Source organism: Macaca mulatta, chromosome 7 (assembly GCF_049350105.2).
Source record: "Macaca mulatta isolate MMU2019108-1 chromosome 7, T2T-MMU8v2.0, whole genome shotgun sequence".
Lineage (NCBI taxonomy): Eukaryota > Metazoa > Chordata > Mammalia > Primates > Cercopithecidae > Macaca > Macaca mulatta.
Window position 1 is genome coordinate 18,207,682 of NC_133412.1, and position 26,464 is coordinate 18,234,145.

At 51.4% G+C, this 26,464-nt stretch overlaps 1 protein-coding gene across 11 annotated transcripts; it reads left to right on the plus strand.

Annotated features, from left to right (window-relative positions):
• The first annotated feature begins 227 nt into the window (after window positions 1-227).
• SPINT1 (serine peptidase inhibitor, Kunitz type 1) lies at window positions 228-13,875 on the plus strand. 11 transcript variants are annotated; one of them, XM_077939111.1, is made up of 11 exons: window positions 228-363; window positions 666-1,205; window positions 9,327-9,454; window positions 9,692-9,830; window positions 9,915-10,133; window positions 10,263-10,289; window positions 10,610-10,735; window positions 10,851-10,901; window positions 12,147-12,337; window positions 12,532-12,579; window positions 13,030-13,875. In XM_077939111.1, exons 2-10 carry the CDS (start codon window positions 731-733, stop codon window positions 12,550-12,552), a joined length of 1,377 nt encoding a protein of 458 aa, XP_077795237.1. In that variant the 5' UTR covers window positions 228-363; window positions 666-730; the 3' UTR covers window positions 12,553-12,579; window positions 13,030-13,875. The 11 variants fall into 11 exon arrangements, with proteins under 11 accessions (XP_077795237.1, XP_014997441.3, XP_077795239.1 ...); XM_015141955.3 differs by having other exon boundaries at window positions 12,147-12,317; XM_077939113.1 differs by having other exon boundaries at window positions 9,915-10,085.
• Window positions 13,876-26,464: the final 12,589 nt, after the last annotated feature.

A 26,464-nucleotide genomic window follows, 5' to 3' on the forward strand; every position in this document is an offset into this window, starting at 1 on the left:
TGGGGATGCGCTTCGGGCGCGGGGCTCCCTCGCGAGGCTAGACTGGATGGAGCCCGAGAGCCCCTACAGGAGCTGGCTGCCGGGGAGGCGCCCGGGCTGCGGGGCCGCGGGGCGGGCCGGGCCGGGACTGGAGCTCGGCGCTGGGGGAGGCCGCCGCTCACCGGGCGTGGGCGGGGCCGGCAGCGCAGAGGTGAATGTCGGCCCCGCCCCGACGGCGCTGACTCAGTTTCACCAGAAACCAGGGGGAGAAGGCGGCCGAACCCCAGCTCTCCGAGCACCGGGGCGGAAGCCGCGGTCGGAGACGCGCAGGAAGCCGGGACCGGAACCTCGGCTGACCCGGCCCCACCCAACTCACCTGCGCAGGTAACCGGGGCCCCGGCGCGCGAGGCCGAGGCGCAGGCGGAGCGGGCTGGAGCATGTCCGTCCCTTTGTTCTGCGCTCTTGCGTGTGTCCGGGTACGTGACCTCCCTAGCGGTCCGCCTGTCGGTCCGTCTGGCTGCCGGGTCCCTGGAGGGCGAGTGGGAGGGCAGGGTCCGCGCTCCCTCTTCGCTCCCGGGGTGCTCCGGTCCCTCCTCCCCGCCACTTCCTCCTGGCCGGCCCGCCTCCTCCGAAGTCTCCCCGGCTGATCAGATGTGTCTCCTCCTCTGTCCCCTCCCTTCTCTCAGGTCACCAGCACCCTCGGAACCCAGAGGCCCGCGCTCTGAAGGTGATCCCCCTGGAGAGGAAGGCGATGGCCCCTGCGAGGACTATGGCCGGCACCCGCCTCGCCCCGGCCCGCATCCCTGCCGTCGCCTTGTGGCTTCTGTGCTCACTCGGCCTCCAGGGCACCCAGGCCGGGCCGCCGCCCGCGCCCCCGGGGCTGCCCGCGGGAGCCGACTGCCTGAACCTCTTTACCGCCGGGGTGCCTGCCTTCGTGCTGGACACCAATGCCTCGGTCAGCAACGGAGCCACCTTCCTAGAGTCCCCCAGCGTGCGCCGGGGCTGGGACTGTGTGCGCGCCTGCTGCACCACCCAGAACTGCAACTTAGCGCTGGTGGAGCTGCAGCCCGACCGCGGGGAGGACGCCATCGCCGCCTGCTTCCTCATCAACTGCCTCTACGAGCAAAACTTCGTGTGCAAGTTCGCGCCCAGGGAGGGCTTCATCAACTACCTCACGAGGGAAGTATACCGCTCCTACCGCCAGCTGCAGACCCAGGGCTTTGGAGGTGAGGAGGGTGTCAGGATGAGTTTGGAGAGACTCGGAAAAGGGACTGGTTGTGGGGTCCTAGGGGAGGCGAACATCAGAGAGGAGTTAAGGAGAGTCCACTTCTTTTTTCTTTGCCTTTTTTTCTTTCTTTTTTCTTTTCTTTTTTTTTTTCTAAGGTGGAGTCTCGCTCTTGTCACCCAGGCTGGAGTGCAATGGCATGATCTCTGGTTGCTCACTGCAACCTCTGTCTCCCGTGTTCAAGTGATTCTCCTGTCTCAGCCTCCCGAGTAGCTAGAACTACAGGCACCAGCCACCAGGCCTGGCTAATTTTTTTTTTTTTTTTTTGGTAGAGCAGGGGTTTCACTATGTTGGCCAGGCTGGTCTTGAACTCCTGACCTCAGGTGATCCACCCACCTTGGCCTCCCAAAGTGCTGGGATTACTTCTACCCGAAGTCCTCCTTAGAAGTAGGCAGTACAAACAGTAAACAAATGAAAGGGGACACGAGTAGGGAGGGCAGGGCCCAGGCTCTGTCTCCTGAACTCAGGATATTCAGAGGTGATGGGCTGGTGCTCACAGGGAGGCCTTTGGCTCTGGGCTGTGTGTACTGGAGGGGAGAGGCAGTCCCCAGGACTCCTGACCTATGGCACTGATAGGCTGATTGAAGGAGTGAGCTGTCTGGATGGTCTGGTGACTAGAAAGGCACCTTGGCCAAGCACTGGTCTGGGTACACTGATGCCCTCTCAGGTGAGCCTGGCCATAGACTCCTCCACTGGCTGGACTTGGGACTTCTTAGCATCTCTCTACGCCCTAGGAATGGATTGTCCTTTTGGTGGTCCAGGAAGACTGCCAGATCCGAGACTAGAAAACAAGCCCAGTCTGCAGTTGATCCAAAGGGAGAGGAGTGATGTTGTAGGCACAGAAGCCTAGAGGCTCTGGGGTGGGGGATGAGGAGGGTTGTGGGGTGAGTCAGCCTGTTGGTATGTATACCTAGTAGGGAAGGGATGTCAGCTGTCCAGGCAGGTGTGTGTGCTTGTGCATGAGCCAGACAGGGCTCTCCCTGCTTAGAATCTGGTAGCCCAAGCCTTGTTTACTTCCATGGATAAAGGCAAAGTGAAGGCCAGGGCTCCTCCTCTTTCTTCCCGGGGCTGAACTGTCTGCTGGGATCAGGGCCAGTCCAGAGCCTTGGTTCCCCCATTCTCTCTACCTGGGGTTCTGGCCAGGTGGGACTCCAGGGCAGGGGAGGGTCACCTCTCATAAGCTCCGTGAACACTTTACAGCTTACTGATTGCTGTGCCACACATCCTCTCACTCAGGCCTCATCACAACAACTTCCAAAAAGGGTGCTACTAGCAGTCATCCCACTTTTTAGATTAGGAAACTGAGACTCCCATGTTAAAGAATTTGCCCAGGGTAACACTGCCCATAAATGGTAGGCCTGGGATTCACCACAAGGGAGACCTCCAAAAGTCCCGTGCTGTTTTTCTTTTTTCTTTTTTTGAAATAATAAATAACCCGTGCTGTTTTTCACACAAGACCATCTCTCTGGTAAAAACCTAGCATTCTGACCCAACATAGCCCAGTGGATAACAGAGCCGGAGATTGGGGAGTTCGGGGGCCAAAACTGGACTGGGGCCACATCTGGGCGTGGTCTCCATTCTGGAAAGTGGAGAAAGGGCTTTCCTCCGCAGCCTTTTCCTGGGCTAGTCACTCTGCCAGGCTAAGGGTCCTCTTTTCTCCCTATCCTTCCAGTGCTCTCCTGGGTCTCTGAGGAGAGGTGATATGGGGATTCCTGGGGATGGGAGGGGGACATATCTGAGGGCCAGGCTGGGCCACCAAGTCCCACTGGACCAGGGCTGCAGCCTGTTCCACAAGGAAGTAGCAGAAAGTGTAGGTGGTGATGACTCTTATTGACCTGAGTTGCTCCTGCCCTTCCTGCTCCACAGAGGCCCCATGGGAGTCCCTCTCCAGGGCCAGAGTGTGAAATTCTGGAGTCTGGTCAGGGAGCTGAGCTGGACTGTGGCCCCATGGTCTTGAGACCAGCCATCCTCATCTGGAAACCCCCAGGACCTGCCTGTTTGCCACAAGAGAGGGTGGAGTGGGGATTTCCTGGTACATTGAGGGAGGCAGGTAGGGCTTGGACTGAGTATGAGCTCCAGGCCATTCTAGGCCATTCTTAAGAGTACTGCAGTGCTTTGGGAAGTGGGAAAAGCTGTGTGTGTGTCAAGGGGTTTATTCTTAGCTGGGTCCAGTTAGAGAGGTTGGAGGTGGGTAATGACAGGGTAGAGTCATTAAGGGCTAGGGTGGATGAGGCAGGTTGGGTGGGTCACGGGCACTGAGAGCTTCCAAACCTTTGATTCTCCTATTACATAGATAAATGCTCCCCAGAATGCGTTTGTTTGTTCCTCTTTCTGCCTGTGGCCAGGCCAGGCCAGTAGATTCCTGCAGCTGGAGGCCGAGCAGCTTGCACTTCCTCCTCTCCCCTTCTCTTCCCCCACCTCTCCTTCTCCCTAGTCCTACGAAGTGGCTTAGGAGGTGGAGTCTGCACTTCCCTGAGGTCCTGAGACCTGGTAACTACTGGGGGAGGGGCTGGTTTTATTGCTACTCTAGCCCTTTGCTCTCTTGGGGGTGGGAAGAAGGGAGTGGTGAGGCAAGGTACCTGCTCCTTGGTCCTGGGGGCTGGGGCTTGGAGAGGACTGAGTTGTGTGGGGGTGAGATTCAGCCTCTCATTCAGCTCAAAGTCTGATGCATCACTCTGCATGCTACTTCCACTCTGGGGGCCTAGTGGGGCTAGCCTGTCTGTCTGCTAGACAGACTGCTAAGTAGTCTGTCCTCTTTCTACAAAATGCAAGGATGGAGGACTGGGCTCCTCCCAGCTCACTACTCCCTTGGCATGTGCTCTCAGGGTACTCTCCTGCTTGTCAACCAAGCCCCTGGGCTGGGAGGTTGCCTCCAGACAGCCACTTTTCGTTCCTGCTCATTCCTGTCTTATTTCCCCTAATCCCTGGAACCCAGTTCTCTTTCTATTATTTTTGTAGGCCTCTGAAACATTCAACATGTTTCTTCCTGAAATCTCTCCCTTCCCATCCCTTTTGCTGTCATTGTGCATCCTGGTCTTCTCAGCCCCAGGACCACCTTCTGTGAGTCCCCCATTGGCTCTGCTTTCTCTGCCTCACCAAAGAGGAATCCCTGTGACTCAGCCTCCTACCAGCTTATCTCTTTACCTTCCTATGTTCTTATCTCTTTACCTTCTCTTCTTTTCTTTGCATTCACTCTAACACTTGAAAAAACTCTCTAGAGAGCCTCTGTGGAGGGTAGTTGGGCAATATCTATCGAACCTAAATGCACACAGCCCTGGACACAATTCCACTTGTAGGAATTCATCTTGCAGCTGTACCTATACACGGATAAAACAGCTTACCAGCTAGTTAGTCCCTGTAGTATTGTTTATAATAACGAAGAATTGGAAACAATCGCATTGTCTGTCAACACATCCTATAATTGAATACTGTCATGTTGTTTTCATAATAATAATAAACCCTAAGGCAGCATGGTTTAGTTCTTAGGACAGAAAGAAAGAAAATCTAAATCAGGAAACTGGTAGGGACTGGTTAAATAAATTATAAATTGTGATACATTTATACAATGAATATGATACAGCAACAACAAAAGGAAACTCTTCATGTGTTGCTAGGGAACGATTTCCAATATATATGAAGGGCAAAACAAGATGAAGAACTCACATGCCTGCAAATTCAAATACTGTCTCTTGATATTCTGTCTCTCACATACACACACACACACACACACACACACACACACGTATAAATGGATACCTTTGGGGTAATAAACCTGATGGAGAAGGTTCCTTCTTAAGGAGAAGAGGTAACTTAATTTTCACTATTGGTTTTTGCTTTTCTGATTTTTTTTTTTTTTGAAATGGGGTCTCACTCTGTCAGCCAGGCTGGAATTCAGTAGTGTAACCACAGCTCGCTGTAGCCTCGACCTCATAGGCTCAAGCAATCCTCCCAGCCTCATCTTCCTGAATAGCTAAGTAGCCACCACACCTAGCTAATTTTTTATTTTGTAAATATGAGGTCTCACTATGTTGCCTAGGCTAGTCTCAAACTCCTTGGCTCAAGCCATCCTTCTGCTCAAGCTTCCCAAAGTGCTGGGATTACAGGTATGAGCCACCACACCCAGCCACCTTTTGAATTTTATATCATACATGTATTACCTAAACTAGAAAAGCAAAATTTAAAAACCCAAGATTATAAAAGCAATTAAAATCACACCTCTGAGCGGGTGGATAACCTATAGAATTACGTTTTGGAGAAAGCATTCGCTGTGGAGCATTCGCTTGGTTCACATCCCAGCTCTGCCTTTAGAAACTGAATGACTCTGGGCAAGCCATTTAATCTTTCTGGTGTCAACTTTCTCATCTGAAAAGAGGTGAGAATGTAGGTGTGGCAGGCTGGTTATAAAGGTACATGATCGACTCCAGGGGACAATAAACTTTTTCTGTAAAGATCTAAATAGAAAATTATTAGGCTTTGTGGGCCGTACAGTCCTACTTGTGACTACTCAGCTCTGCTGTTGTTACATGAAAGCAGCCATACACAACATGTAATGGGCAAGGCTGTGTTCCAATCGATGGACACAAATTTGAATTTCATGTGCTTTTCACATGTCATAAAAAAGGATTCTCCTTTTGTTTTTTCATCCATTCCAAAATATAAGAGATAGTGGGCTGGATTTGGCCTGCAGGCTAGTGCCAACCCCGGGTATGGCTGATGCAAGTGGAGTCCCTAGCATGCTGCCCAGCATATACTCAGCCAGCGCCTCTCTTTCCAAGCCATGCCTATCCCTCATTGTCTGCTGGTTCTGGGTGGCTTGCTTTCTCCCAAATTTAACTTCGCTGTGACTTAACCCATATGTTCCCTCTAAATCCGGTTTCCCTTCTGCCTGTGTCCTGGCTTTTTCTTCCCAGTTCCCAGAGACTGGCAGGGGAGAAGCCAGAAGCATCAGCCCAGCGTTGTTTCTCACATCCTTGTCTCCATTCCCTTGACTGCTCTGGCATTCGGGCCACTCCTGTTCTATCCGCCCTGGACCACTGTATTGGTCTACTTGCCAGCCTCCTCGTGCCACAGAATACTTCCAAACGAATGGGAAAACAGCTGCCGCCCAGAGCTCAGGAGTGTCCGTGCTGTCCAAGCCTTTGGCCCCTCCCTTTGAACTCCTGGACCTCTGTCATGTATCTAAGAGGTCAATGTCTGGTGCAGCCGTGGCCTCCAGGACTCTGCGCCACTGCTCACGGCCAGTGTCTGTCCCCTTTCTGTACTACCAGTTGTTTAATATTTGAATGTTACTCCTGCTGTGTCCAAACACCCTGGCCTGGCATCCAGGGTGCTTTCAGGTCAACTCAAACCCAGCTGTTCTCCTTACTGTCCACCAAACTGGCCTTGCAAATTCCTAACTCCTTGCTTTGCTTTGGTTTCTCATGAGTTCTACCATTTTCTTTTCTTTTTTTTTTTTAGATGGAGCCTCGCTCTGTCACCAGGCTGGAGTGCAGTGGCACGATCTCATCTCACTACAGCCTCCGCCTCCTGGGTTCAAGCGATTCTCCTGACTCAGTCTCCTGAGTAGCTAGGATTACAGGCACGTGCCACCATGCCAGGCTAATTTTTTGTATTTTTAGTAGAGGGGGGTTTCACTGTGTTAGCCAGGATGGTCTTGATCTCCTGATCTTGTGTCTGCATGCCTTGGCTGCCCAAAGTGCTGGGATTACAGGCATGAGCCACCTCGCCCAGCTGTGCTCTGCCATTTTCTTTTTTTTTTTTTTTTTTTTTTTTTTTTTTTTTTTTTTTTGAGACGGAGTCTCGCTCTGTCACCCAGGCTGGAGTGCTGTGGCCGGATCTCAGCTCACTGCAAGCTCCGCCTCCCGGGTTCACGCCATTCTCCTGCCTCAGCCTCCTGAGTAGCTGGGACTACAGGCGCCCGCCACCTCACCCGGCTAGTTTTTTTGTATTTTTTAGTAGAGACAGGGTTTCACTGTGTTAGCCAGGATGGTCTCGATCTCCTGACCTCGTGATCCGCCCGTCTCGGCCTCCCAAAGTGCTGGGATTACAGGCTTGAGCCACCGCGCCCGGCCTGCTCTGCCATTTTCAACAACACCCTACATTCTCCCAACAACCAAACAAGAACAAAAACAAAAAAATCAAAAAATCCTTTCTCCCTCCTCCAGAAAGCCTTCCCTTATCCTCTTAGCCTGCCGTGGCCTCCTTTCTCTGAACGTCCACTGCCTTGTTTTGTCCACATGTTGCTTCATGTCATGGGGTCTTATCTGTCCAACTGGACTAATCCCCTGAAGGGCAATGTATTAATTTCTTAGAGCTGCTGTAACAAATGACTACGAACTGGTTGACTTAAAACAACAGAAATTTGCTGGGTGCAGTGGCTCACGCCTGTAATCCCAGCACTTTGGGAGGCTGAGGCGGGTGGAACATGAGGTCAGGAGATCGAAACCATCCTGGCTAACACGGTGAAACCCCATCTCTACTAAAAATACAAAAACAAAAAAAGTTAGCCAGGTGTGGTGGTGGGTGCCTATAGTCCCAGCTACTTGGGAGGCTGAGGCAGGAGAATGGCGTGAACCCAGGAGGCGGAGCTTGCAGTGAGCCCAGATTGCATCACTGCACTCCAGCCTGGGCAACAGAGCGAGACTCCGTCTCAAAAAACAAAAAACAAAAACAAACAAACAGAAAATAGCAACAGAAATTTGGCCAGGTGCAGTGGCTCCTGCCTGTAATCCCAGCACTTTGAGAGGTTGAAGCAGAAGGATCACTTGGGGTCAGGAGTTCAAGATCAGCCAGGCCAATGTGGTGAAACCCCATCTCTACTAAAAATACAAAAATTAGCCGGGCATGTTGGTGCACACCTGTAATCCCAGCTACTCGGGAGGCTGAGGCAGGAGAATTGCTTGAACTCTGGAGGCAGAGGTTGCAGTGAGCCAAAATTGTGCTACTGTACTCCAGCCTGGATGAGAGTGAGACTCCATCTCAAAAAAAAAAAAAAAAAATTATTCTCGCACAGTTCTGGGGGCCAGAAGCCCCAAGTCAAGGTGTCAGCAGGGCTGCGCTCCCTCCAAAGACCCTAGGGGAGAATCCTTCCTTATCTTTTCCAGCTTCTGGTGGCCCCAGGCATACCTTGGCTGTGGCTGCATCATTCTAGTCTCTGCCTCTGTCTCCGCGTGGCCTTCTCTTCCTTCACTCTGTCTTCTCTTCTGTTTCTTATGAGGATACTTTGTCATTGGATTTGGGGCCTCACCAGCTCATCCAGGATGATCTCATCTGGAGATCCTAATCACTTTTGCAAAGACCCTCTTCCCACATCAGACCACGGTTACGGTCCCAGGGGTTAGATGTGAACATATCTTGGAGGGGCCGCCATTCAGCCCCTACAGGTAGCGATGCTGCACTGTGCTCGTCACCTTCCCTGATCCCATCCTGAGGTGGGGAAGCCTCAGACACAGGCTCAGACACAGGCACTGTCAAGTCAAGGAAGGGCGTGGCTCCCGGGACCCCTTGTAACTGGAAGCTGAGTGTGTCTGAGGTGTTTCTATTGTAGAAAATAGAAACAAGCCCATTCCCTCACGTGTGTGTGTGTGTGTGTGTGTGTGTGTGTGTTTACTCACTAAGATCAGATGGCAATTTGTTCAGTAATTTGCTTCAGAAAGAGGGTTTTACAGCTGGGTGTGGTGATTGCACCTTTAGTCCCAGCTACTCACGAGGCTGAGGCAGGAGGATTGCTTGAGTTTGAGGCTATAATGGCCGTGCTCGAGTCTGTGAATAGTCACTGTGCTCCAGCCTAGGAAACACAGCAAGACCCCATCTCTCAAAAAAAAAAAAGGAAAGAAAGTGGGTTACAACATAAAAATATCTTCAGTGTACCAAAAACATGCTGTCTCTGAATAGAGATCAAGAAGCTGGTTCTGTTGGGGGCTCCCACCTGCACCCTATGCAGGCTGCAGAGTCCCCGTTTGGTCTAGGTGGGGCCCATACTGTCACCACCCCACTTTGCTCCTAGGAGAAGCCTGGTCCATCTAGTGAGAATTGACCTTATCTCACTTTCTCCCCCCACCAGGGTCTGGAATCCCCAAGACCTGGGCGGGCATAGACTTGAAGGTACAACCCCAGGAACCCCTGGTGCTGAAGGATGTGGAAAACACAGATTGGCGCCTACTGCGGGGTGACACGGATGTCAGGGTAGAGGTGAGACACTGGGCTGACTCTCCGACCCCGCCCTCTGCCTGCCAGCCTTCTGGGAGCCCCTTTCTGGGGCCCTAGGCCAACCAGTGGCCCCGGATGGGATGGGGAGGAGAGAGGCTGAAGATGCATTTAATCCAAGTCCCCCTGGCCTCGCCAGGGGTGTGGGTGTGTGTCTGGCCGAGCCTGGGGCAGCCCAAGGTATCGGGGGTGCCCAAGCCTGATGGCCACTCCTGTGTGCAGAGGAAAGACCCAAACCAGGTGGAACTGTGGGGACTCAAGGAAGGCACCTACCTGTTCCAGCTGACAGTGACCAGCTCAGACCACCCAGAGGACACGGCCAACGTCACAGTCACTGTGCTGTCCACCAAGCAGACAGAAGGTGAGGGAGGGGTGAGGAGGCAGCACCTGGAGCCCCCGCTCTGCGGATTGGCTGCATGGTCCCCTCATAAGCTCTCCCCCGTAGACTACTGCCTCGCATCCAACAAGGTGGGCCGCTGCCGGGGCTCCTTCCCACGCTGGTACTATGACCCCATGGAGCAGATCTGCAAGAGTTTCGTTTATGGAGGCTGCTTGGGCAACAAGAACAACTACCTTCGGGAAGAAGAATGCATTCTAGCCTGCCGGGGTGTGCAAGGTGGGCCTTTGAGAGGCAGCTCTGGGGCTCAGGCGACTTTCCCCCAGGGTGAGTGGTCTCTCTTCTGTGGCCAGGGAGGTGGGTGGTGAGAGTTCTCCCTTGCCCACCCCCCCCAATCATCTTATCCCCACTGGAGCCTGGTCATGCCTCCTCTCACGTCTCTGTTCTCTCTCCCAGGCCCCTCCATGGAAAGGCACCATCCAGGTGGGCTTTACTCCCCTCCCCATCCCCCATCCCCTCCACTTCTCCAGCCCATATCATCCCCATGCCCCTGAGCAGCCTGCCTTTGTCCAAGCCGTTCCTCCCCTCAGAGTTTATGGAAGTACCACAAATATCCCTCCCCTTCCAGCCCAGCATCCTCCTGTGAGGATCCACCCAGTCTGCGGGGAGAGGAGTGGGGTCGGTGGAAAGGGAATGGGGGATGTGCTGTGTCTGGGCAGAGAGGCCCAGGTAGAAGATGGACCCTGGGCACTTGTTCTTTGCTTGAGCCTGACCTCCCCTCCACCCGTCCCGCCCCCACCCAGTGTGCTCTGGCACCTGTCAGCCCACCCAGTTCCGCTGCAGCAATGGCTGCTGCATCGACAGTTTCCTGGAGTGTGATGACACCCCCAACTGCCCCGACGCCTCCGACGAGGCCACCTGTGAAAAATGTGAGGCCGGGGAATAGAGGGGGTTGGGCAGCAGACAGGGAGGTCCTGACAGCCTTGCCCTGAACCCCTGGGAGACCCTTGTTGGGGCTGAGCCTCTGACATTTCATCTCTGCAGACACGAGTGGCTTTGACGAGCTCCAGCGCATCCATTTCCCCAGTGACAAAGGTGAGATCCTCCCCAGGTGCCCTGGATCAGGGCAGACTCTGACACTGCCGTCCTCACTATTTCTATGCAGCAGTGCCTGAGGGGCCTGCCGGGTATACGGGCCTGTGGGCACGAAGAGCCGGGGTGGGCTCCCAGTTCTCCAGATGCTCAGCTTCTTCCCTGGCTGGGTCCTGGGCTCTCTTCTGTGGCTCTGTGTTTTCCAGGCATCAGTCATTCTCCAAACACCTTCATAATTTCAGCCATGCCCACCGCATGTTACTCAGATCTTATTTACTTAATCAGTTACTTTTTAAATGTAATATATTAAAAAGGAACTTTCACATCACTACTATAAATGGGAAGCCACTATTACTTGCCAAACATTAAAAAACAACAAAAATAAATATAATAAAACAAAAGTTTTAGCTTGCCAGGCGCGGTGACTCACGCCTATAATCCCAGCACTTTGAGAGGCCAAGGCTGGCAGATTGGTTGAGCTCAGGAGTTCAAGACCAGCCTGGGCAACATGGCAAAACCCCATCTCTACAAAAAATAGAAAAATTAGCCGGATGTGGTTATGCGTTCCTGTACTCCCAGCGACTCAGGAGGCTAAGGTAGGAGGATCACTTGAACCTGGGAGATGGAGACCAGTCAGTTGAGATGGCACCACTGCACCTCAGCCTGGGCAACAGAGTGAGACCCTGTCTCAAAATAATAATAATAATAATAATAATAATAATAATAATAATAAGCTCTAGCTGGATGCTGTTGCCGGCCAAGGCTCAGACCCTGAGGCCCATCCTCTTTGTTAAGAAATGTAAATCAGCCAGCCGTGGTGGCTTACACCTGGAATCCCAGCTACTAGGGAGGCTGAGGTGGGAGGATCGCTTGGCCTAGGAGTTTGAGGCCAATCTGGGCAACATAGCGAGACCCTGTCTAAAAAAAAGAGGTAAACCACCCAGTGTTGGAAAGACCAACAAAGACCCAGTGTTGGAAAACTGAGACTGTGACCCAGTCAGAAAAGCTGAAAGAAAATTGAAATAACTATGAGTCAGCGTAGTTTACTTTTGTGCCTACAATTATTGTCCAGGCTTTGTCTTCCCTTTTCTGGCACCACTGCAGCTGGGCCAGGTGTTTTGGGGCCTCTCAGGCCCTCCCTGAGCCATGGTGGGTGGGGAGGTGCTGGGCAGCAGCCACATGGAGCCTAGCAGAAGGTGGCAGGGAGGTCGTGGACTCGCTCACCACAGCCTGCTCCATACCCCCCAGGGCACTGTGTGGATCTGCCAGACACAGGACTCTGCAAGGAGAGCATCCCGCGCTGGTACTACAACCCCTTCAGTGAACACTGTGCCCGCTTTACCTATGGCGGTTGTTATGGCAACAAGAACAACTTTGAGGAAGAGCAGCAGTGCCTCGAGTCTTGTGGCGGCATCTCCAGTGAGCGGGCCAGTGAGAGGGTGGGCATGTACAGGGGGAAGGCTTAGCCAGTGGCCTCCACTCTGTCCCCAGGCCTGTGGGAGTCACCCCTCCATCCTCAGAGTGCCTAGAGTAGGGGTGGGAGAGGATGGCAGTGCGGGGTCTGGGGCACTGGGGAGCAGCCGAGTCTCTGAGCCCTTAGTACTGACTGGTCTCTCCCCTCATCATTCTACAGAGAAGGATGTGTTTGGCCTGAGGCGGGAAAACCCCATTCCCAACACAGGTAAGCCCTGGTCTGTCCTGTAACTGAGGTTGGCATGTAGGTATCAACTCACGGATCAACTCCATCTGATGGGTTGTGACAGCCCAACCTGTGTTGAGAAGGATGCCAAGGTGGCCTACAGAGACAGAGTACCGTAATCAAATAGGGATGCCTGCCACACATGAGGGAGGGAGTACAGTAAAGTGCGTGCCGATGTCCGTCAGCAGCGTCCCAGGCTTCCCCCAAGCTAACTGCAAGGAATGCAGTTTGAGCTGAGACCTGAGGCCCACCAGAGTTCCTCTGAGCTCCGCACAGAGCTGTTCAGCTGCTCATATGTGGGAGGTCTGAGCCGGGTGCCCATGTCCTTCCACACCTGGCATCCATTTGACTTGGTCCCTTCCATAGAGTGGGGGTGGGTGTCAGAACCAGGCAGGCTATGGGAGCCCCTTATTCTACCCCTTCTTCCCCCAGGCTCTGTGGAGATGGCTGTCGCAGTGTTCCTGGTCATCTGCATTGTGGTGGTGGTATCCATCCTAGCTTACTGCTTCTTCAAGAACCAGAGAAAGGGCTTCCACAGGCACCACCACCACCCACCACCCACCACTGCTAGCTCCACTGTCTCCACTACTGAGGACACGGAGCACCTGGTCTATAACCACACCACCCAGCCCCTCTGAGCCTGGGTCTTGCCGGCTCTCACCTGGCCCTGCTTCCTGCTTGCCAAGGCAGAGGGCTGGGCTGGGAAAAACTTTGGAACCAGACTCTTGCCTGTTTCCCAGGCCCACTGTGCCTCAGAGACCAGGGCTCCAGCCCCTCTTGGAGAAGTCTCAGCTAAGCTCAGATCCTGAGAAAGGGTTTGGAAGGAGCAGAAAACCCTTGGACCAGAAGTACCAGACTAGATGGACCTGCCTGCATAGGAGTTTGGAGGAAGTTGGAGTTTTGTTTCCTCTGTTCAAAGCTGCCTGTCCCTACCCCATGGCACTAGGAAGAGGGGTGGTATCAGACCCTGGAGGCCCCAACCCCGTCCTCCAGAGCTCCTCTTCCACACGGTGCGCCCAGGGCTGGGAGGAAGGACTTCCCTGTGTCGTTTGTGCTGTAAAGAGTTGCTTTTTGTTTATTTAATGCTGTGGCATGGGTGAAGAGGTGGGGAAGGCCTTCCCCTAAGATTGGGCTCCCTGCCCTTGACCAGCCCCAACCTGGCCTGGACCGGCAGACAGAACCAGGAGAGGCTCAGCTGCATCCCGCAGCCCCCACCCCCAGGGTTCTCCAACATCACAGTCCAGCCCGCCCACAGGGTAATAAAAGTGGTTTGTGGGGTTTCTGGCTCTGTTCTATGGGCCAGGAGGGAGACAGGGTTGCTGGGGGGTGATGGGACCATCCTGTTCAGCTGGTTCAGGCTTTGGCCACCCTGTTGAGCAGGTTTTCCCATCGTCTCTCTCGAAACTGGCCTGGCCCCTGAGGGTAGAGAGCAGTGCCAGGTTTGACCACCAGAGGGGAGGAGTGAGAGGGCCATGGGAGCCACGAGTGTGAGGAGGCTACAGTGCTGCTGTGCAACATTTCTTCCTGGTGTGATCCTCTCCACAAGCCAGCTGAGCTCTCCACAGTTCTGTTCATTTGGAGGTTGGGGTTAGGGGTGTACAGGCACCGTGGCTCCTACCTCCACCGGTTAGGGCCCAGGTGACTGGCTGCCTCCCTCCCCACAGAAGCCCTGGCTTCTGCGCTGGAGTGCAGCACCTGCTAACCAGGCTCTGAGCTCCTTCCCAGGAGCCTTTAGTGGAGACACTCCACTCCAACCCACACCCCTGCATTTGTTCAAGCTACCTCTTGGTGCCCCCCCCCCAAAAAAAAAAAACAACAGCCGGGCGCGGTGGCTCACGCCTGTAATCCCAGCACTTTGGGAGGCCGAGACGGGCGGATCACGAGGTCAGGAGATCGAGACCATCCTGGCTAACACGGTGAAACCCCGTCTCTACTAAAAAATACAAAAAACTAGCCGGGCGAGGTGGCGGGCGCCTGTAGTCCCAGCTACTCGGGAGGCTGAGGCAGGAGAATGGCGTAAACCCAGGAGGCGGAGCTTGCAGTGAGCTGAGATCCGGCCACTGCACTCCAGCCTGGGCGACAGAGCAAGACTCCGTCTCAAAAAAAAAAAAAAAAAAACAACTTTGAGCTCATTTCCTTGTTTATTCAGTGAATTATATTGAGCTCCTCTGTGCCAGACACTGCCAATCATTAGAAATTTGATACTTCCGAGAGAGGCACAGAGGAAGCACCATTTAAATGCTTTACGCATCTCGAGTTGCTGGCGCTGCACACAACCCTTGTGATGACAATACAATCGTCCCCATTTTACAGGTGAAGAAAGTAGTTCATTGAAGTTGCCTCCCCAAGGCCCTAGAGCTGGGATTGGGGGACTGGATCCCCAGAGTCTAGTCTTACAAAAGAGGTAGCAGGGTTGGGGTGGGGGGTCACTTAAAAGCAAATTTTAAGCAAGTACAACTGCCATGAATGTACATATATGAAGTTATACGTGTACAGCTCAATGAGTTTCCGTAATGACACACACCTCTGAGGCAAGCACCCAGATCAAGAAGCAGACCTTCTTAGCACGCCGGAACAGGCCTTTTGATGGGTAACACCTGGTTTTGCTCAGCCTGGACCACCTCCCCATTTTGCACACCTCAGCCTAATCTCAAAACCTTGCCACAGAACGCCAGGCGGTGGACACTCCCTGCCTCACACCCCTGCGTCTGCTAACACCACCCTGAGCCAGAGCACCTCTTGTTTCCTTTACTATCTGTCTTCCTGCCAGGTTGTGAGCTCCCAGAGCCGCAGATGGCATCCGGTTATGTTTGGGTTCTCGGCACCCCATGCTTCCTCTGTGACCTTGGTAAATGGTAGTTTAGTAAATGTTGAGTAAGTGGCGGGGGGGGGGGGGGGCTCATCCCCATTGTTCCATTTCATAGGGCACAGTGTTTTCCCTTCTAACCCCCTACTCTGACACTCATCCATCCTTCGAGGCTCAAAATGGACTTGATCCCTACTGCGAACAACCCCCATTATCAGTTGGTTCTCAGACTCTACCCTAGTATCTAGAACAGAGATCAACACAGAACAAATACTTAATAAGGGTTTGTTGGCCTGAAGTGAACACCCTCTCAGGGAGGGATAGACATCAAGTGAGAGGATGCCAGGCAAAGTGCCGCCCCCAGTAACAGCTGCTTGCATGTGCAGAGGGAGTGCCCGAGGAGGTGGGAGCTCTTGGGGGTCACTAGGGGGCGCTGTGACTATGACTGGATGCCATCTTCTTCCTGCAAGGATGTGAGGGCTCAGTCTCAGGCAGGTGACAGGAGTGGAGTAATGAACGCCGAGACACAGCTCCTGCTCTCCTGGTGCTCACACTCTGGTGTGCAGGCCACAGGATTGCAGATACGGTGACAAAACAATCTGTTCCCCAAACTTCTCCTTATCCCTGAGACCGCCCCAGCCATCCTCTGCTCTGTGCCCACCCACATGACTCAGAACTTTGATCCCTACCTCCATGCCCTGAACAGGCAGTTTCCTCTACTTCAGAAGTCCCCACAGCCCTGGAAAGCTCCTACTTTATCCTGTGCTCCAGCTCACAAAGCTTTCTCTGGCTCTCCAGCCAAAGTTCATTGCTGCCCTCTCCACGCACTCCTGCTCTACACGGCTCTGCTGCATGCATAAGCCCAAGCTAGTGTGTGTCCCCCTTTATCTAGACAAGACTCCTCAGGGCACTGGCCAGGTCTTAGTTATCCTAGCATCTCCCAAACTGGGCCCTGCTTCTGGGTACCAGGTATCTGAAAAATGACTGCTGGAACAAAACAGAGGCCGGTCAAGAGGAGGAGATTAAGGTTAATAAGTGGCTTCGTGGAGAAAGTCTAACATCAGGCGAGTGACCCTGGGCGGTGGCTCACGCCTGTATTTCCAGCACTTTGGGAGGCCGAGGCAGGTGGATCATTTGAGGTCAGGAGTTCGAGACCAGCCTGGCCAACATGGTGAAACCCTGTCTCTACTAAAAATACAAAAATTCGCTGGGTGTGGTGGCACACACCTGTAATCCCAGCCACTTGGGAGGTTGAGGCAGGAGAATCGCTTGAACCCGGGAAGTGGAGGTTGTAGTGAACCAAGATGGCACCACTGCACTCCAGCCCAGGTGACAGAGTGAGACTCCATCTTAAAAAAACAAAATAAAATAAAAAATAAAAACTAGGTGAACAGGGGTCTCCAAGAGATTCTTGCACACGTATGTACACAGCATTATTCACAATAGCTAAAACATGGAATCAACCTAAGTGCCTATCAACAGATGAATGGATAAGCAAAATGGAGTGCACACAATCTACATGGTGGAATACTATTCAGCCTTAAGATACGCTACAATACAGATGAACCTTGAGGAAACCTATATTATGCTAAGTGAAATAAGCCAGTCACAAAAAGACAATATGATTCCACTCATCTGAAATTCTTAGAGTAGTCAAAATCATAGAGACAGTAGAATGATGGTTGCGGGGGAAAGGGAAATAGAGAATTATTGCTTAATGGGTACGGAATTTCAGTTTTGTAAAAGGAAAAGGCTCAGGAGATGGATGGTGGTGATTGTTGCACAACAATGTCAATGTACTTAGTGCCACTAAACCATATACTTTAAAACGGTTAAGATAGTAAATTTTACATTATATGTATTTTACCACAGTAAAAAAAGATTGGGAAAAAAATGAGATGAGCAGATGGGTGTGGGTGTTCCATGCATACAAAATCACACTGAGCAAAAGCTGGGCAGTGGAGATCCTGGGTTTTGTATGGGATCTACAAGCTGCTCAGTTTGGAAGCAGGGAGGTGGAAGCTGGGAGTTTGGTAGGTGGAGGGGATTTAAGCAGGGGAAAGGAGTGATCTAAACTTTAAAGAGTAGGCCGGGTGCGGTGGCTCATGTCTATAATCCCAGCACTTTGGGAAGCCAAGGTGGGAGGATCACCAGAGGTTGGGAGTTCGAGACCAGCCTGAACAACATAGAGAAACCCCATCTCTACTAAAAATACAAAATTAGCTGAGCGTGGTGGCACATGCTCGGGAGGCTGAGGTGAGAGAATCGCTTGAACCCGGGAGGCAGAGTTTCAGTGAGCTGAGATCACACCACTGAACTCCAACCTGGGCAAAAGAGCAAGACTCCATCTCAAAAAAAAAAAAAAAAAAGAATGGGCAGATAAGCAGGCTACATCACCAGAGGTCACAGCACAGGGAGAGGGACAGAGGGAGGAAGCAACACCAAGTTAATTGGGTGAGGGAACCTGTGTGAAGTGCATAGCAGGTCTCTGGTGACGGCTAGTCGAAGGTTGAACACCGGCAGCCTGCAACCATACTTTCACTCAAACAATGGCTTAGTTTCTTTAATTTAGTTGCCAACATTTAAAGAGTCAGAAGGCTTCAATGAAAAAAAAAAAATCCGTATTGCTAGCTGCTTGTGAGAACTCAGGGAACCTGGCAATCCAGGCACAGAGTTCAGGGTTCTCTTTAGCTGGGCAGGCACTAACCCATTCACAGCCCTCCCCCACCGCACCCAGCATTAGGTGCTTGCCTGGGACTTCTAGGCATTTGCCTGTGGAACCCCTAGCCATCCTTTTTTTTTTTTAAGACCGAGTTTTGCTCTCGTTCCTCAGGCTGGAGTGCAATGGTGCAATCTCGGTTCACCGCAACCTCCGCCTACCAGGTTCTATCAATCCTCCTACCTCAGTCTCCAGAGTAGCTGGGATTACAGGCATGCACCACCACGCCCAGCTAATTTTTGTATTTTTTTAGTAGAGATAGGGTTTATCAATGTTGATCAGGCTGGTCTCGAACTCCTGATCTCAGGTGATCCGCCTGCCTCGGCCTCCCAAAGTGCTGGGATTACAGGCATGAGCCACCACGACCGGCCTAGAAACCCCAGCATCTTGTGCCTTACAACCCATCTTGCCTTCCCTATATTGGGTAGTTGTCTCGTAAACACTCACAAAAACTGGGCTATTTCTCCCAAACCCATCCCTGCCCACTAAAATAAACAGCCCTGAATGAGGAGTGGTTTGCCCTATTGCACAAGACCACTCCCTTCCCCACCCAGCCACAGCAGGACTAAAGCCTGGGAAGGCAGTACTTTTAAGCTCCCTCTGGGAGAGATTGTTGTCAATAGCTCCACCTGGAAGCCCCAAACCCGGAAGTCTGGGGGTTTCCTAAGCCTTCCCACAGGCTCTGAGGGTTTGCCTCTCCTTCCCCACCTGCAGTGGCTCCTGGGGTTGTATCAGAGGAGCCCAGAACCAGGGAGACTAAGAAAACAGACTGGGGAAGAAATAAAGACACCCCTTGTAGTGGAGTTGTTTTTTTTGTTTGTTTGTTTTGTTTTGTTTTTTCAAGGCTATATGTTTAGGAAAAAAAAAAAAAGAAAACTAAAAAAGGGTATTAACCCAAATGACCATAGTGTTATCTCTCATTGATACAATTACAGACGGTTTTTGTGTTTTTTGTCAACCTGCATTTTCTAAATTTTCTACAATGAATATCTATTGCTTTTGTAATAAGAAAAAGTATTCATATATGTATATAATTTTTTTGGTCGGGGGGGTGGTTTGGAGTCTCGCTCTTGTAGCCCAGGCTGGAATGCAGTGGTGCGATCTTGGCTCACTGCAACCTCCATCTCCCGGGTTCAGGTGATTCTCCAGCCTCAGTCTCCCGAGTAGCCAGGACTACAGGTGCCCGCCGCCACATCCGGCTAATTTTTGTATTTTTAGTAGAGATGGGGTTTCTCCATGTTGGCCAGGCTGGTCTCCAACTCCTGACCTCAAATGATCTGCCCGCCTCGGCCTCCCAAAATTCTGGGATTACAGACTTGAGCAACCACCCCTGGCCTCAGATATATTTAAGAAAGAAAGAAATCACCAAAACATGAAGCTCTGAGATGTGGGAGGGACAACAGGGATGGAGAAGAAGACAGAGCTTCTGGAGACCAGGGGAAGGGAGCCACTCCAGACTCTGGTGGCAATGCCACCAACAGAAACAGGGAAGAGCAGAGGAGGGGCAGTTTTAGGGGAAGCAGGCAGAAGGTGAGGGGCCACCCAGCACTAGATGGAGACTGGTTTTATTGATTTTGTCATCGGTCATTTAGCCTTTGTTTGCTTATGTCTTGCCTTATGGGGGAAGAACTGAAGACAGCTTAAAGGAGTCTATAAATTATGAAATAACATGGGTATAAAGTAGAAAGAAGTGGTTTTTTTTGGTTTTTTGTTTGTTTGTTTGTTTTTGTTTTGTTTTGTTTTGAGACAGAGTCTTGCTCTCTTGCCCAGGCTGGAGTGCAGTGGTGTGAAGTCAGCTCACTGCAAGCTCCGCCTCCCAGGTTCACTCCATTCTCCTGCCTCATCCTCCCGAGTAGCTGGGACTACAGGTGCCCGCCATCACACCTGGCTTTTTTTTTTTTTTTTTTTTGTATTTTTTTAGTAGAGATGGGGTTTCACCGTGTCAGCCAGGATGGTCTCAATCTCCCAACCTTGTGATCCACCGGCCTCGGCCTTCCAAAGTGCTGGGATTACAGGTGTGAGCCACTGCACATGATCCACATGATGCCCTTTGCAACTAGTTTACGGCGTTGAGTTAACCAGCCTGACCATGGAGTTAATCTGTGGTCTCACCATGGACCCCTTTTTTCTTTACTTAGTCTATGAAGAATGAAGGAGCTGGACTAGATAACAAGATCCTTTCTGTCTCCAAACCATGGCCTCCGATTACAGCCTCCGGCAGTGCCCCCTGAGTATAGACCTGATGGAGGCTGTCAGAGCTGAAGGGTTGAGGCCCAGAGAGGGGCAGTGACTGGCCCAAGGTCACACAGCCAGTGGCTAGGGCCATAGCCAGGCCAGGAGGTCAACATTCCAGAGCCTCAAACCCTGTGGCTCTGCAAGTCTCATCCGCTCCAGACACCAGGCTCTTAGCTTCAGTTTCTGTCCTTTTTCTGGAAGTGGGACAAAGGAGCCACAAGCCAAGAAGCTGTCAGGGCTGGTCCCGAGCCCCAGTAGGCTGGGAACCAAAGGTCCACACCCATGTAAACACGGGCCAGCACTGATACCTCTTACTTGGCCCTTGATAGCTCCCTCCACATTAGTTCCCGGCTATTATCTTGCTTATCCCTGCAGGTCTGCTGGGAGCCAGGGAGGGGCACAGAGTATCGGCCCCACTTCACAACCAGGAGAAACTCCGAAGAGGATGAAGGTGGTAATTTGCCAAAGCCACCCATCGAGTCGGGATGGGGCTAAAACGAGAGGCTGAGTCTCTGAGGCCCTGTGGGTGAGAGGGTGGTCAGCAGAGCCTGTTTGCCAGGGGAGGCGAGGGGAGCGGAGGTAGAGAAATGCACACAGTCCCAGGAATCGAGGGTCCACTGTTTCACAAGGAGAGGAATCTCACCACCCTGGAGAGAGACCTATAGGGACAGGTTCTGCTTGCTGGTGCGGGGCTCTGAGAGAAGACAGACAGAAGCAGTGGAACACAGCCACAGGGAATACAGGTCTGAGGGAGGAAGTGATCATGTGGCAGACGTCCCAGGTGTCCCTGGGTGGGGTCTGTGCTGCTTTTCTGCCAGCTCCAAGTTACCCCCAAGGAACTCTTATGCCCACCCGGGACCCAAAGACACCCCTGCTGCCCCTCACTGCTAAGAAGCCAGGAAGTTGTTGGGATACCAGGTGGGGAGAGGGACATTGGCACAGGTGAAGGTCAAGGAGACCATGGAGCTGGTGACAATGACTGAGTCTGCCTTCCAGAGGGGTTACAGGTAGGGGGACCATAACCCAAGTTATTAATAGAGCTCCTGTTCAGTCACAAAATCATTGAGTCTGATAGTGAATTCCATGGTCATCCCAGTTATGGGACCAACACTTTAAGCCTCTACTCATAGAGAAAGTCTTGAGAACATTCCAGTAGGAGGGCAGGCCTGTTCAGTGCTTACACCTGTCCTGTCTCCTGCTCCCTCACTTCCTAGCCTAGGACAACCTGGTGAGTCCCAGAAACCATACCTCCTACTGTTGCCCTCTAAGGGAACCATTTCTGGGGAGCAGAACCCCCATATGGAACACCGGGAAGAGGCCTGGACCCAGTGTCCGGAAACCTGGGACCAACGCCCAGCTCTGCCTTAACCTTGGTCGTGTTGCTCAGTCCATCCCCTCATCTGAAAACCGGTGCTAATAAAAGCCGTCTGGGCCGGGCATGGTAGTTCACACTTACAATCCCAACACTTTGGGAGGCTCAGGTGGGCAGATCACTTGAGCTCAGCAGTTTGAGACCAGCCCAGACAACATAGTGAAACCCTGTCTCTACAAAAACTACAGAAATTAACTGGGCATGGTGGTGCACGCCTGTAGTCCCAGGTACTCGGGAGGATGAGATGAGAGAATCCCCTGAGCTCAGGAAGTCAAGGCTGCAGTGAGCTGTAATCACAACACTGTGCTCCAGCCTATAGGTCAGAGTGAGACCTTGTCTCAAAAACAAAACAAAAGTTCCGGGAGCAGTGGCTCATGTCTGTAATCCCTGCACTTTGGGAGGCCCAGGTAGACGAATCACCTGAGGTCAAGAGTTCGAGACCAACCTAGCCAACATGGTGAAACCCCATCTCTACTAAAAATACAAAAATTAGCCAGGTGTGGTGGCACATGCCTATAATCCCACCTACTCGGGAGGCTGAAGCAGGAGAATCACTTGAACCCAGGGGCAGAGGTTGCAGTGAGCCAAGATCACGCCATTGCAGTCCAGCCTGGGCAATAGAGCAAGACTTCGTCTCAAAAAGAAAGAAAGAAAGAAAGAAAGAAAGAAAGAAAGAAAGAAAGAAAGAAAGAAAGAAAGAAAGAAAGAAAGAAAGAAAGAAAGAAAGAAAGAAAGAGTAAAAGAAAGCTGCTGCCTGGGCCATCTTGGAGTTCAGTTGTAAGGATGTATTAGAGTGGAGGATGGGAGGCAGCCTCTGCATGACTGCATACAGAGGCACTGGTGCCCAGGTCCAGGAAGTTACTCCCTGCTATTGCCACAGGGTGACTAATGTGGCCCCTCGGCTGGGTTCTGCTAACTGGGGATCTGGCCCAGGCCCAAGGAGGGCTCTGGGAACAGGGTTTCCTGGCAGCTGAGACACAGTGGGCAGGTCTGACCTGTGAGAACCGCAGTTACTGCCTGAGGCCTGGGCTGGTTACAGAAGGGGCCGGTGCTCCTGACGCAGTCTGCTCTCGGTCTCACTCTCTGTAGCTCGTTCCCAGGAGAATGGGGAGCTCAGGGAGGGTGTGTCACCTCTGCCCTGGGCACCACTCTGCTCCCAGGGAGAAAGCAAGGACACAGTTCCTTCAGGTGTGCACACACTCACACTCACACCAGCCCGGTCCCAGCGTGCACACCCAGCACAAACATGCACATAGAGATCCACACAGAGATGAGCACAGGTACACACAGATGCAGACACACTGCCCCAAGAAAGGAGGTCCAGCCTAGCTGTATACACACAGGCATAGATACGCATATACAGTTCTGTATAATACACACTTTTTCTTTTTTCTTTTTTTTTTTGAGATGGAGTCTCTGTCGCCCAGGCTGAAGTGCAGTGGCGAAATCTTGGCTCACCGCAACCTCCGCCTCCCGGGTTCAAGTGATTCTCCTGCCTCAGCCTCTTGAGTAGCTGGGATTACAGGCATGTGCCACCAAGCTCAGATAATTTTTGTATTTTTTAGTAGAGACGGGGTTTCACTATATTGGTCAGGTTGGTCTCAAACTCCTGACCTCAGGTGATCCAAGCACCTCAGTCTCCCAAAGTGCTGGAATTACAGGCATGAGCCACCACGCTTGGCCTTATAATACACATTTCTAATGACACGTGTGATACGGATACACAGGCATATACACATCTTGTGCAAAGGTACACACTGTATTTATAGACATAGATACACAGACTTGCACATATATGGAACTACTGTATTTAGAGTTTTTGCACAAAGACAACACCCACTTTAAATATACAAGAGCAAAACCAGGGACACAGGGAAAGGTACATGGACACGAATATATACGCACCTTGTCAGCATTTAGCATTTATTGAACATCCTACAATCTGTTACTCGTGTTCCAGTAGAAAGAGACCCCCACACAGAGTCATAGACACAGAAACCCAAACATTCTCATCAGTTCCACTCAGGATTATATGGAGGCCCAGTCTCCAAGCCAAAGATGAAGAACTTTTTTTTCTGCAGATAGTCAATGAGCCATGGTGGATAAAACAATCAGTTGTAGATGTAGTGTCATCTATAATAGAGAAAAACAGGTTAAAGGTAAATAACCTACATGCCCCCAGATGGGGATCTAGCTAAAGGTATTCAGGTCAGAGTGGAACAGTAAGGAAACGTACACATACAGTTACAGCCTCATGGTCAGAGTTTATAACATAGACAGTTAAGTTTTTAAATTAAAGAAAATTGTCTATACAGCATGATCACAAAAAGTGTGTAAAGAAATATGCGTAGGGCCAAGAATGGTGGCCCACACCTGTAATCCCAGCACTTTGGGAGGCCGAGACGGGTGGATCACCTGAGGTCAGGCGTTCGAGACCAGTATGCCCAATATGGTGAAACCCTGTCTCTGCTAAAAATACAAAAATTAGCTGGACATGGTGGTGCAAGCCTGTAATCCCAGCTACTCAAGAGGTTGAGGCAGGAGAATCACTTGAACTAGGGAGGCAGAGGTTGCAGTGAGATGAGATCGCGCCATTGCACACCAGCCTGGGTGACAGAGCAAGACTCCGTCTAAAAAAAAAAAGAAAAAAAAAAAAGATGCATAGAAGAAAAGATTGGAAGGAATTACACCCAAATATTATTATTGATTGTCTTTGGGAATTAAGACCTTCGAATACTTTTTTTTTGCTTTGAGACAGAGTCTCGCTCTGTTGCCAGGCAGGAGTGCAGTTGCGCAATCTCGGCTCACTGCAACCTCTGCCTCCTGGGTTCAAGCGATTCTCCTGCCTCAGTCTCCCAAGTACCTGGGATAACAGGCACGTGCCACCACACCCAGCAAAGTTTTGTATTTTTAGTAAAGACGGGGTTTCACCATTTTGGTCAGGCTGGTCTTGCTCTCCTGACCTCGTGATCCGCCCACCTCGGCCTCCCAAAGTGCTGGGATTACAGGCATGAGCCACCGCACCCGGCCTAGAATACTTTTTAAGATTTTTTAATCTTCTAAATCTTTGGATTTTCTAATTGTTATAAGTATTTATTATGAAAAAAAAGACATTATTTTTTTAAAAATCTAGCCAGGTGAGGTGGCTCACACCTGTAATCCCAGCAATTTGGGAGGCCAAGGCAGAAGGATCACTTGAGCTCAGGAATTTGAGACTAATCTGAACAACATAACTACACCCCATCCCTACAAAAAAAAAAAACTTTGAATTAGGTGTGTACCTAATGGTAGTGCACGTCTATAGTTCTAGCTACTTGGGAGACTGAGACAGAAGCATTGCTTGAGCCTAGAAGTTCAAGGCTGCAGTGAGCCATGATCACACCACTGCACTCCAGCCTGGGTGACAGTGCAAGACCCTGCCTCAAAAAAGTGGAAAATGGCTGGGCATCATTGTTCACGCCTGTAATCCGAGCACTTTGGGAAGTGCTCGGATGATCCAAAGATGGCGGATCACTTGCGGTCAGGAGTTCGAGACCAGCCTGGCCAACATGGTGAAACTTCATCTCTACTAAAAATACAAAAATGAGCTGGGCATGGTGGTGCGCACCTCTAATCCCAGCTACTTGGGAGGCTGAGGTAGGAGACTTGCTTGAACCTGGGAGGTGGAGGTTGCAGTGAGCCAAGATCACGTCACTGCACTCCAGCCTGGGCAACAGAGTGAGACACTGTCTCAAAAAAAAAAAAAAAAAGAAAAATTAGCTGGATGTGGTGGTGGATGCCTGTAATCTGAGGTACTTGGGAGGCTGAGGCAGGAGAATCACTTGAACCCAGGAGGCGGAGGCTGCAGTGAGCCAAGACTGTGCCACTGTACTACAGCCTGGGTGACAGAGTGGGACTCCATCTCCAAAAAAAAAAAAAAGAGGGCTGGGTGCAGTGGCTCACGCCTGTAATCCCAGCACTTCGGGAGGCCGAGGCGGGCGGATAACAAGATTAGGAGATCGAGACCATCCTGGCTAACACGGTGAAACCCCGTCTCTAGTAAAAATACAAAAAATTAGCCAGGCATGGTGACGGGCGCCTGTAGTCCCAGCTATTCTGGAGGCTGAGGCAGGAGAATGGTGTGAACCCAGCAGGTGGAGCTTGCAGTGAGCCAAGATAGCACTACTGTACACCAGCCTGGGCCACAGAGCGAGACTCCATCTCAAAATAAAAGAAAGAAAAAATTGAAAAAATCAACTAAGGGTTATACAGACATTAAAGGCAATTTACATTGATAAGGACATATGTAAGAATGTATATGTAAGAAACATATAATTTTATCCAATTCATATGATAAATATTCCTTTAAATACAGATTTAAAATAGCAGAGAAAAGGGAAAAGAGACCAAGGAAACAGAGAGATAAAAACAAAAAATCTACCCCAGAAAAGTAGCTACCATATTCTAGAGGAACAGACGGAACCAAAGAGAACCAGTGGATTAGGTGAATCCCTCTTGACCTGCACAGGCTTGGGGCCAGAGCCTTAGAGGTCCTTTCCAGCAAGCCGTTGACCTTAGACCTCAGTCTTCAGGCTCCAAATCTGGAGGTGAACTTAATCCTCCCAGTCTCTCCAGGGCTCACTGGCTGGCTTTTTATTCCTAAGCATTTCGGGGTCAGCAGTAAACATTGCCTGAGCCCCAGACTTTGTGGGAGCAAAAGGTACTTACATGTGGCTCTCTCTCTCTCTCTCTCTCT